The sequence below is a fragment of the Myotis davidii genome, unplaced genomic scaffold, assembly GCF_000327345.1.
Source record: "Myotis davidii unplaced genomic scaffold, ASM32734v1 scaffold993, whole genome shotgun sequence".
NCBI classification, from domain to species: Eukaryota; Metazoa; Chordata; class Mammalia; order Chiroptera; family Vespertilionidae; genus Myotis; species Myotis davidii.
The window spans coordinates 345,535-358,130 of record NW_006285483.1 but is presented as its reverse complement, the minus strand read 5'-3'; the positions used below and the strand labels follow the sequence as shown (position 1 = coordinate 358,130).

The 12,596-nt window shown below is 41.9% G+C and overlaps 1 protein-coding gene across 1 annotated transcript in view; it reads left to right on the top strand.

Annotated features, from left to right (window-relative positions):
• LOC102753367 (chromosome unknown open reading frame, human C17orf64) overlaps nucleotides 1-3,963 on the top strand; it is a 5,251-nt gene extending 1,288 nt beyond the window's left edge. Inside the window, exons 4-5 of the mRNA XM_006756215.2 lie at nucleotides 478-673; nucleotides 3,828-3,963. Of these exons, the coding sequence (XP_006756278.1) occupies nucleotides 478-673; nucleotides 3,828-3,913 (282 nt within the window). The 3' untranslated portion in view covers nucleotides 3,914-3,963. The remainder of the gene's footprint in view (nucleotides 1-477; nucleotides 674-3,827) is intronic.
• The last annotated feature ends 8,633 nt before the right edge of the window (nucleotides 3,964-12,596 follow it).

The window sequence follows — 12,596 nt, the reverse complement described above, 5'->3', positions numbered from 1 at the left end:
ACTCTCTAGCTGTGCAGCATCAACCAAACCCTCTTCCTCTCTGGGTCAACGGCTCTTCCTCTGAACACCAGTGGGTGGATCGGTTCAGTGATTCCTCCTCTGAACACCAGGAGCTGTCATTTTAGCGATTCCTGGGTTTCACCGGCCAGGAAAATTTCAAAAGATATTTTCAGGCTCTCAGTTTTAATTTTGCAAAGGGCTTTAAAAAAAAATTGCTTCACGACAAACACATAAAACACTGTAACTCAAAAAAAGAAATGGAGGACCTACCTCAAAGTAAAGAACCACCCGGAACAGACCGGTGGCAGCCTGGCCTCCATATCTCCATGACCCTTTCTGTGCTGCATCCATCCTCCTGGCGTGGCAGATGTTTGGTGCGGCCAGACCGCAGCAGTTTCCCAACAAGGGCATGGCTGGCACTGGAACTCGGGCCTCGCACTTCTCCACTCTCTTCTGAATACTATGTCCCCGTTGCAGGCAGCCTTCTGCCCGTTGGACGCTCCGGAGAGCTGCTTACTGGCTGACCAGGAAGACAATCTGCCCAAGCTCTGCAGCGCCTGGGGGCTGCACAGTAACATCAGCGGCATGAAGGAGAGGCTATCCAAGATGCAGGCCCCCAGCGGCGAGGCCTCCCTGCTAGCGGAGCCAAGATCCAGGGTCCATGTGAGGAGAGGTGATGCTCACTAGACGTGTGGAGAGTGCCTGGAGGAGGGCCCTTGCCACTTCCCTCCTTTCCATTGCTTCTCATCCCTGCATTTCTTTTTCTGCATTCCTTCCCTTTCTCCCCTTTGTTTTCTCTTTTTCCTCCCCCTCCTGGCAGGTATGCTCATTATAGAAAGTATGAGATGCACGGGTAAGTATCAATCAGAAGAGGGAAGCACCCAGAGGCCATGACTATTGTTGTTTTGGTGTGTTTCCTTCCGTGTTCTGTGTAATTTCCCCCTCTCATGATACCTACCGTTTTGAATTCTGCATTTTTCAGTTAACATTTTTTTAAAATATATTTTATTGATTTTTTACAGAGAGGAAGGGAGAGAGACAGAGAGTTAGAATCATCGATGAGAGAGAAACATGTGCCTCCTGCACATCCCCCACTGGGGAAGTGCCCACAACCCAGGTACATGCCCTTGACCGGAATCGAACCTGGGACCTTTCAGTCCGCAGGCCGACGCTCTATCCACTGAGCCAAACCGGTTTCGGCTCAGTTAACATTTAAGTGAAGGCACTTTCCCATCTGTTTCTAGTGGCCATAAGTGGGGACTCCCAGGAAGGGTCCTAGTAGCAGGACACCCACTGCAGGTGTTGCATGGGGTGTGGGCTAAGGGAGGGCACTCATTCCCAGAAGGCCAGAGAATGGCTTTCCCAGCAGCTTTGGCCTCGGGGATGACTGCACTGCCTGACTCTGAACAGAGGCTGTGGGAATAGGGAGGAGTCCCAGCCATGGTTGGAACCCATGAAGACCGCTTCTGTGCAGTGAGGTGCAGAGAGATGTTGGAGCCACCCACTCCTCACCCTTCTGGAACTGGCTTCTGGGGCCAGTGAGCTGCTCTTATTTAGCTCCTGGGGGAGAAAGTGGGAGGCAAATAGGGTTCCCTAGGACCTCAGAGCATGGTCCTAAGTTGGACCCAGGTGTTCCCTCTGAAGGCCAGCTAGCTGGGGTTAATGCAGATGAGCAATCCTTGGGGCCTTGTCCCCTAGTCTAGTTGTACCGAATGGGAGAGCAGGTCAGGTGCAGTGAGCATGGGTTAGGCAGCTACTAAGACACAGAATCCTGCCTGGGCTCTGTGTGAGCCCTGGCCCCGGTGCCTACAGTTAAAATTGGGGAAGTGAAACCTATAATGGAATGAAGACCAGTCTGACTTAAGATGATCTAAGCCAAGCAATCCATGAATCAGATGAAATTATGTATCTCATAATTTCACTTAGGCCTTACAGCATCCCGAGGAGCTCAGTATTATTATCCTCCTCTTACCAAGGACTAATCTGAGGCCTTAGGGCAAAGGTAGGACAGGCTGTCTGGAGGAGGTAAATTTGGGACATGCTTTAAAGAAAGGGGTAGGGAGAGGAAGTGGGGAAGAGAGGAGAAGAGGGGCGAACAAAGGTGTGTGCAGAGGTGAGGGGCAATGAGCAGACAGTCTGGGTTTAGAGGTGGATAGCAGAGCAGGATGGAGATGTGCAAGATATGGGTAACAAGGGAAAACCCTTGTATGGTAGGTTAAGAAGTATGGCTTTCATGCAATTCTCAAAATAATGTTTTATTACTATAAACGTAACATAGAAAGTTAGATAATACAGATAAGCGAAAATAAGAAAATATAAACAGCACATTGTCATCACCACAGCTAGCACTTACCAAATTTGTCTTATGTATGTAAAACATCTATTTGAATCAAAATGAGATCACTATGTATATACCTTTTTTTTGTGGGGTTTTCTTTTTTTGAGAAAGAGAAACATCAATTTGTTGTTCCACTTATGCATTTTTTGGTTGATTCTTTTTATTTTTTGTTGATCTCTGAGAGGAAGGAGTGGAAGTGAGAGATAGAAACATCAGTGATGAGAGAGAACCACTGATTGGCTGCCTCCTGCACGCCCCACAGTGGGGATCAAGCCCGCAACCTGGGCATGTGCCCTGACAGGGAATGGAACCGTGACCTCATGATTCATAGGTTCATGCTCAACCACCTAGCCACGCCATCCAGGCCATTGGTTGATTCTTGTATGTGGCCTGCCTAGGGCCCAAAACCTTGGGGTATTGGGACAACACTCTAACCACCTGACTACCTGGCCAAGACTATAATGTATATACTTTGGATTTGAACTTGTGTTCTTCAGTTAACTTATCAACCTTCCATGTCAATATTTTCACTTCATCTATTTGTTGGATTCAATACTCCATATTAAAATTTCCCAAAAGTCTTTTGCACTGGTTTCCTAAACTTCATGCATCCCACCTGGCTATAAGTCTCTTTTACCCTAACAGACCCCTTTCTTACTCCCTGACCTGTTGAAGAGCTCAGGCTATTGTTCAGTAGAATGTTCCACTTTTTCTTGTTTGTTTCTTTTGGCATCTTTTAAGCTTGCTCTTCTATCTATAAACGGGACTTTGGATCAAAAGTCTAGATGAATTCATGTTAAAAAAAATTTTGAGGGAGCTAGGAGACATTAGAGATAAGGTTATGCTCTTCCTGTATGTGTTACATAAGAAAACAGATACTATACTGGTACTATCTGATGGACCCCCCCCATGATGAGCTGAATTTTATCTATGCAATTAAAGGTAATATGCATGGTGTTTCTTTGGCACCATGTTTATGTCAGTTCTTAAGTAAAACAATGGCAATGGTGTTTGCAAACAGTCCAGCACTAAAGTACTGGGAACTGGAACATGAAACAGAGAGAGGAGTGGGGAGGAATCAGTCTGTAGCCAGATGTCAAGAAACATGGGTCTTGCCCTGGCCAGTGTGGCTCAGTTGATTGAGCATCGTCCCATGCCCTGAGAGGTTGTTGGTTTGATTCCCGGTCAAGGACACATGCCTGGGTTTTGGGCTCGATCCCCAGTGGAGGGGCATGCAGGAGGCAGCTGATTGATGGTTCTCTCTCATGAGTCAATGGGCAGGTTATTTCCATACTCTGTGGCTAGGGGAGATCCCGCATCTGTAAACTACCCCCAGATTTCTGTGAGAAAAAAATAAGGGACATAGATTGGAAGTAAGATTTTGTTTTTCGTTTCTTTAGATCCCTACCACTGCTCCCCAAATGTTACAGACTGAAGTTCTTAGTATTTGCAATGTCATCAGAGTTGTCTCTGACCTTCCCTTTTTCAGGTTCTTTAAGGAAACTTCATCAAACACCAAAACTCAAGAGAAAGAGGATTAAGGAAGCCCCAGAAACCCCAGAGACCAACCCATAAGAAGACCTGGCTGGAGCAGAGGGACAGCTCGCCCTGGGTCCCAGAGCACATGTCTGTCTTCAGACCTCTGCACCTGGGGAGACGGGGACCTCTGAGGGGAAAGGATAAACTTGTTTTTATCAAAAGGATGCTTGGGTCTTAATTGTGCATAAGTGGGATGGGAAATAAAGCATCCTTAAGACAGCTCTATTTTACTTGGCTAACAAGCATCATTCATTTTTTAAATTTATTTAAAAACATTTGCCAGCCACCTTTTGAGTGGCAGGTGCCCCGCACATACACAGATAATAAGAAGTGGTCACTTGTGTCAAGGACCATCACAGTCTAGTGGGGAGACACATGTGAATAGAAATTACATCGGGGTGAATACAGAGGCCTGGGGAAGGCCTCAGGAGTAACAAAGAGCTGATGTGCGCTTGCCAGAGGCGAGCATGGGGAGTGGAGTGGGCCTGGGATCAGAGAGTGAGAAGTCTGGCAGCCTGCCCAAATCGCCTGGATTTAACCTTGTGGGGGAACTTTGGGGGGTCGGGGAGGGCAGTGGTAAGGGAGATGTCAAGCAGCCAAATTGGGCTGTTATGACCTGGGGATTGGGTAGGTGCTCTGGAGACTGTGAGCAAAACGCATGGAAGTGAGAGGGCAGAGGCAGACCAAAGAAGAAACAACTACAGTAGTTTGCCAGGAAGGTGATTCAAACCAGCGGTCAGAAAATCAGCAGCCTGGCCGTGAGTGGTCTGGCTCAGCAGATAGGCCTGCAGACTGAAGGGTCCCAGGTTCAATTCCGGTCAAGGGCATGTACCTTGGTTGCGGGCACATCCGCAGTAGGGAGTGTGCAGGAGGCAGCTGATGGATGTTTCTCTCTCATCCATGCTTCTAACTCTCTATCCCTCTCCCCTCCTCTCTGTAAAAAGTAAAAGATTATACTTTTATAGTTGTAATTATGAAGTCATGTTTGCTTATAAAAGACAGCATCAGTCCTAGCTGGTTTGGCTCAGTGGATAGAGCATAGGCCTGCAGACTGAAGGGTCCCAGGTTCAATTCCGGTCAAGGGCATGTACCTTGGTTGCGGGCACATCCGCAGTAGGGAGTGTGCAGGAGGCAGCTGATGGATGTTTCTCTCTCATCCATGCTTCTAACTCTCTATCCCTCTCCCCTCCTCTCTGTAAAAAATCAATAAAATATATTTTTTAAAAAGCAGCAGCCTGTGTGCTGCATTCAGACCACTGATGTGCTGTAGTTGCCACTTATGGTGTCTACTTGTTTATAAAACATTTAAAAAAGGATTACTTACCAATATGAACTCAGTACATTTCACATGAAAAACAACAGACTTCTGGCTTTTAACAGCTGGCCACACTTGAACCTGCCTTGGGTGATCCCTACCCTGAGACAAGGGCAAGCAGGCTGGAGGGATGTGTCCCTGATAATTGAGGTCTCGGATTTTCTCTACTCCTGAGAGATTTCACTTAGGAAGGTCCAGGAAGGCGTCCCCTGCGTGAGGCAGCACTGCCACCTAGAGGAATTATGGGTCTCTACTTACTCTTTCAACCAAGGCAGGGGTGTGCAGAGAGATATGGAGACTAGGAGGAAGTGGGGGAGCTATCCGCGTGGGGGACAATCAGGAGACCTGAAGGCAAAATGGGCAATAGGTGAGGCATGGCGTTGGCACCCTTAACTCTTAAATTCAGTGGGATCTCAGAATACCAAAAGGGCAGATCACTTGACATTGCTCAACTCAAAATCCTCCAACAGCACAGGATACTAGTAGCACACTTGTATGATACTAGAATGGTAGATACATGTTATTGTACATTTGTCCAAACACATACAATGTGCAAACAAGAGTGAACCCTAACATAAACTATGGACACTGAGTGATTATGATGTATCAATGTAGGTTCATCAAGTGTAACAAATGTACCACTCCGGTGGAGAAGGCTATGCATGCGTGGGGATGGCAGTATATAGGAAATTTCTGCACTTTCTGCTCAGTTTTGCTGTGAACCTAAAGTATTGAAACAAACCTCTCCAACAGATTAAAAGCCTCATGCAGATTAAAAGCCAAAGCATGTGCTATAAGGCCATGTACAGTCTATCCCTGCTGTCCATCGTGTTACTTCTCTGCCCTCATCCTTGCATTTTCATACTTGTCAAGCATGCTCCTGCCTCAGGGCCTTTTCACTGGCTGTTTCCTCTGTCTGGAAAGTTCTTCCTCAAGATACCCACTTGCTAACTCCTTAACTGCTCTCAAATCTTTGTTCAGTGCAGCCTACCCTGTCCTGTTTTAAATTCCAACACGCCCCCCCCCACACACACTCTAAATATCCGTTTTTGTTTTCCTAAAGCACTTATACCCCTCAAATATTAGATAATTTAGTTTATGATTTTATTTTAATATATTCTATTGATTTCAGAGGAAAGGGAGAGGGAGATACAGAAACATCAATGATGAGAGAATCATTGATTGGCTGCCCCCTGCACGCCCCCCACTCGGGATCAAGCCCACAACCCGGGCATGTGCCCTTGACCAGAATAGAACCTGGGACCCTTCAGTCTGCAGGCTGACACTCTATCCACTAAGGCAAACCAGCTAGGACTGATTTTATTTCTTACTTATTGATGGTCTTCTCCCACTAAAATGTAAGTTCCATAGGGCAGAGCTTTTTGTCTGTTTTATTTCATTGCTATATTCCAAGCAATTACGATAGTACCCAGCATGTAGTAGGTACTTAAACATTTGTAGAATGAATGATTGATTGAAAAAATGAATAAATGAGTGAATGAATAAACCCAAATAGAGCTTTTAATCGAACCAACTCCTGGTTCAGATGGGGGAAAAGAAGCCCAAGAAAAAAGGTGACTTCTCCAAAGTTGTATAGGGCGTCAACACCAGAAGTGGCACTAAAACTCAGACCTGCCGAAACCGGTTTGGCTCAGTGGACAGAGCATCGGCCTGCGGACTGAAAAGTCCCAGGTTCGATCCCGGTCAAGGGCATGTACCTGGGTTGCGGGCACATTCCCAGTGGGGAGTGTGAAGGAGGCAGCTGGTGGGTGTTTCTCTCTCATCGATGTTTCTAACTATCTCTCTCCTTTCCTCTCTGTAAAAACTCAATAAAATATATTTTAAAAAACAAAAAAAAAAAACCCCTCAGACCTACGACCCTCACACCAGCAGACTTCCCACACACTAATAACACAAATATGTGGCCAAAGCATTTCCACAAAAGGTAAGTAACCCACAAAGCACAATCTATTGCTTCTCCTGGTATCATTTGTTCTCTCTTGTTAATCCTCACTTGAGGGTATTTTTCTATTGATTTTAGATAGAGTGGAAGGGATGGAGGGGAGGAAATGGGGAGAGACATGGAGCAGTTGCTTCCAGTACTCCCCATCTCACCCCCACCAGGGACTGAACCGCAACCTAAGTATGTGCCCTGACCAGAAATCAAACCTGCCACCTTTTGGTGTATGGGACCATGCTCCAATCAGCTGAACCACCCAGCAAGGGGAGAAATTTGGTAATTCTGACACCAACATAACAGATGCAGAATGTGGACTGGCAATTGGTCACAGCCAATAACAGGAAAGAAAAATAAACTACAGGGTGGGGCAAAAGTAGGTTTACAGTTGTTTGTATGGAAAGTGATAATACAAGAATAATCTTTCATGTAGTCACAACTGTAAACCTTTTACCCCCCATTCCCAGCCCCTGTATTTAAATAACACCAAGACTGAAAAATAAAGCCTGATTCTGTGCTGAGCCGGAATTTAAATCAACTTCTACATGTTACATCAATGTTCTAATCCAGAAATAAATCACAGTTGAGGTTTATCAAGCATCGAAAAGTGATATTTTTTCAAACTTTATGTATCAGGTCTGATTTAACTGCTTATGCAAGCCGAAAGCCTTTGCCCGAAAATTTTTTTTAATATATTTTATTGATTTTTTACAGAGGAAGGGAGATGGTTAGAAACATCGATCAGCTGCCTCCTGCACGCCCCCTACTGGGGATGTCCCCGCAACCAAGGTACATGCCCTCGACTGGTATCGAACCTGGGACCCCTGAGTCCGCAGGCCAATGCTCTATCCACTGAGCCAAACCGGTTAGGGAATGCCCTGAAATTTTTTAAAAATGTGGTAACTCAACTTTACCTTATTTGTAAATGTACAGTTCAGTAGTGTTAGTATGTTCATTGTTGTGCAACTGATCTCCAGACCTTTTTCATCTTGCAAAACTGAAACTCTATACCCATTAAGCAACCACTCCCCATTTCCCCCTCCTCCTAGCTCTGACAACCAACATTCTACTTTGTTTTAGGAGTTTGACTACCTTACATACCTCACATAAGTGGAATCATACAGTATCCACTCTTCTTCCCCTTCCTTTTGTGACTGGTGTATTTCACTTAACATAGTGCCATCAAGGTTCATCTGTGTTGTAGAATGTGTTGGCTTTCCTTTCTGAATAATGTTTCATTGTATGTAGTATATACCACGTTTTTAAAAATCCATTTATCCGTTGATGGACATTTGGGTTGCGTCCATATTTTGGCTATTGTGAAAGCTATGAACATGGGTGTATGAGTATCAGTTTGAATCCTACTTTTAATTCTTTTATATTACCTAGACAAGGGATTGCTGGGTCACAGGGTAATTCTATTTTTAGTTTTTTTGGAACCACCCATTTTCCAAAGCACATGCATCATTTTATATTCCCACCAATCATGTGCTGTAATAGCTATCCTAATGAGTAATTTGCTTTCAATTTTCAAACTGTAGAAATGTGCATAAGTGGGTATAATTTGCTAATACTTGGAATAGTATCGGTTACACAGTAAACTTTGTTAAATGCACAAATTGTCAAAGTTTATGAGCTGGAAACGGTCTTAATTCTGTAAGTTATATGATTATATGGTAATGGCTTTAACAAAGCTTTAAGTAAAATATCGCTTAAGTACCAAGAGGAAACTTAAGCCTTAAGGGAAGCATGGCTCTCTTGTCCATTGAGCTGAACAGATAAGACTTTACACAGGAAATGACATTCCAGACAAGAACAGCATGTTATAAGTCACAAGTGGGTAAAAGGGAAAATGTACAAATTCAGTACATTTGTACTTGAAGCCAGTGCTGGCTGTTCCAAGTGAAGGTAGAACTTTGTCTAAACATTGATTTTATTTTTAAAAATTTGATTTTACTTCTTGTAACTGTTTTAAGAGTGCTTAAGATAAATGATGTGTCACGCTGGTTTTTGTTTTTTTGAGACTGAATTTGATCCCACCATTCATATGAGAAAATGAAACACAATTCCTACTGTCAGAGGCAGAGCTTAACTGTAACTCAAATCCAGAGTTTTGTGCACTATGAAAGTCAGCAGAATTTCAGCAGGTCTCATCACCATTTTTTAGCCCTTTAAAGTTAAAAGACTAGGGAAAAGAATAGTGTAGTGGCTTTGGTAAAGTCTAAAGTCCCCTGCATTATTGTGCTTTGTCTTTTCCAAAGTACTTTCATGGGCACCATTTCCAAATACTGTTACCTTGTGCCTCCTCTGCCACATATCTTTCTTTTCTTGAACAAGAGCACTTATGTTCTGGTCCCAACAGCTTCTCTTGCACTGTTCTCTAAAATGAAAACAGTCTGCAATGTTTAAATCCCAAGTTCTAATCAAAAGTGTTCAGACTAAATTGGAAACACACTATGAATGCAGGAACACTATATTTATTAGGTCAATAATTCAGTTTTAGCAATACAAGTACAGAATATATCACAATGCTGGTTACAAACATACTCAGTATGGTTTAATGGTTACAAATAATGATGGGTACTACAAGTTTGTGATAAGGATGATATGAAAGGTCATTATGACACAATGAAGAATTGTCTTAAAAAAGAAATCTATCAATGACCTTAGATATTTCTATAGAAAGTATTGTGCCACTATTAGTCACAAACCAAGTTTTCTAGATATCTATATATAGCATATATTTTTAATCTTAAATTTTACTTTTGAAAAAATGTACACTTCAACAAACTCACTAAGGCCACTCATGCTATTCGATACCTAGGACTGCAATTAAAGAAGGGTATTATTTAATAAATCCTAAAGTACACTCCTTCAGATCACCAACAAGGTACAACCAGTTTTCTGCCTAAAACATTCCTGAGATTTGTGGACAATACAACTATTAGTGTTCAAGCTGGAGATTAATCCAAATGTCAGATTTTAAAAAAAGAATTTCCTAGCAAGATCTGAGGTTCACCGAAGCCAAGAGATGAAATATACGTTAATTTTAAAGCAAAATGAAACTCTTAAAAAATTTGCACTAATCATAAATAAGTTTTTCCAGTAGTAACTTTGCTATTCAGAAAAAAAAGAAAAAACAAACAAAACACAACAAGCAGTTTGGAAGCATCAAGGCTACACATTCTGGAGAAAGAATAAATACCAACTGACAGTTAACTATACCTGCTACTTAGCAAACAATTCTTTCAAAAGTATGGCCAAAAGCTTCAATTATGTTTTAGGCATGTTTACTGTTGAGTATTTGCATTAGAAGGAGCAGCCAAGTGGCAACAGTTATTATTTATAAGGTTGCAGTCTCGGTTCTCAATCTTCACCATGTTATGAACGCTTCCCAAACAGCCTAGGAGCAAAAGTCTTTGTCAATTTTTTTATTTTAAAAAAATGAAAGCATATTGGGATTACTACGAAGCAACAGTGAGTTCATTCTTAAGCAGAGACAAAACTTTGATATGGTAATAAGGGTCCTAATGCTTTGAGCAAAGTCAGCTTTAGGAACCCGTAAGAATAATGGTCTAAGAAACCATTCGGCTCCATTAAACTGGATGCAGAAGTGATAGACCACCTGTGTGGCACATGAGTGTTACAGAGCTCCCTGATGCACCCAACTTGAGTAGCACCAAACTTTAGGAAAGACTGGATAAGAGAAATGAAAGTCAGAGAGGATGAGACCAAAGGCCCCTTTCTAACATGACTTTGCTGAACTTCCAGAAAAATCTTTTAAGTTGTTCTAGGTAGGCTTCCTTACACACAATCCTACCACATGAGAAAATTTTGTGAGAGCTATTGGTTATTGTGAGATAAATTTTCTTTTCTTCCTTGGAGATTTTTTTTTTTAAATTCTAGAAATTATGGTGACATTTACCTCTCTAACTTATTCTAAACATTCCACACTATAAATTATTAGGGTATTATTCTTCATTAGAACCATAAATAGCATATTAAGTTATATCACTAACAGAAGATGACAATCTCGTTTCACAATCTAGAGTATCTGCATTAAATCAAAGTGTCTGGATTTACAGAAAACTACATTAAAGTAGTGATAAGGGAAAACTGCCAATAATGATTTTTTTTTTTTTAGATAAAACTGGCTGCCACTTAACATTATAATGCTGCGATCCTAGGCTCCTAGTATCAAGTTGCTTTGCCACAGAATAATGAGCTAAATTAAGCTCAAACTGAATGAGGCCTTAAGTCATTTGCTTGATTTTATCCTAGGAAATGTTCTATGTGCACAAAACCCAAAAATATAGATTAAAAAAAAAACGTCATATGGAAACATAAGTTTCAAAATATTTATTGAAAAACAATTTACCATGACATTCCTATACCACAAACATACCACAGGACTCTAAATAAGCAACAAAAGTATACAAAGCCTATCCTGAAAATATCTTTGGAGGTATTAAATATATAGGCCCATAAGGATAGAGCTGAGTAAACTTAAAAATGTTAGTCCTTGGTCACACAGACTATTTGGTAATAAAGAGGTGCCTCTTGGCATTAGATTGCAATTAACTGGGAGGGGGGAGTGCAGGTGTGCGAATGTACTCGTTTAGAAATTAAAAAGAAAACAACTGAATAAACTTAGGTTTTAAAATCATGCAGATATAATCTTAGGATCTGGGCTTGCGTAATCTCATTAGGACCTCCCCCAATCAATCCCCTCCTGGGGACTTAAAAATACTGGCTCATAACAAGACTGCAAGTAACAGTTTTAAACAAGGTTATATTTGGGAAGTTCAAAAAAAATGTTTAAAATCAATTTACCTGAAATCTCCAATTAATTTTTCTGTATTGAATGTGACAGTTTAGATATTCACTCCCCACCTCCCACCCCAACATGCATATTAAAAGAAAACCAAAATTCAACACCCATCCACTCACCCATAGACTACCCCAGGCAGTCAGCCAGGGATAGCATCTCTAACAGCCAAGTCATGGACCCCTGAAAATAGGGGGGGAAACCCTGATTCTTAACTATAGAGGCACCAAACAGGCCACTATAATAAGAACTGAGGTAACAGCAAAAGACCTTTTTGTTGCTTGGATTGCTACATGTCACACTTCTCAAATTTGAATATTAACCTCAACATTAAACAACCTGACTTATAAAAAAATCAAAACCCAATAAACAGAAAAAAACAAGTTAGTGAAATTAACATATTAGGGAATTTTTCCATTTGACTCTTGAATTTCAAATAAAATTATCCAGGTGTGCTAATATGACCTAGTTGTACCATCTTTACCATAAAAATGAAAGATTTCTAAGTCTTGTTTATTTGGGGCATTCATTTTGCTATTAATCTTTATTTTATTTTATTTTTTATTGTCTAAAGTTTTACATATGTCTCCTTTTCCCCCAATTGACCCCCCTCCCCGCC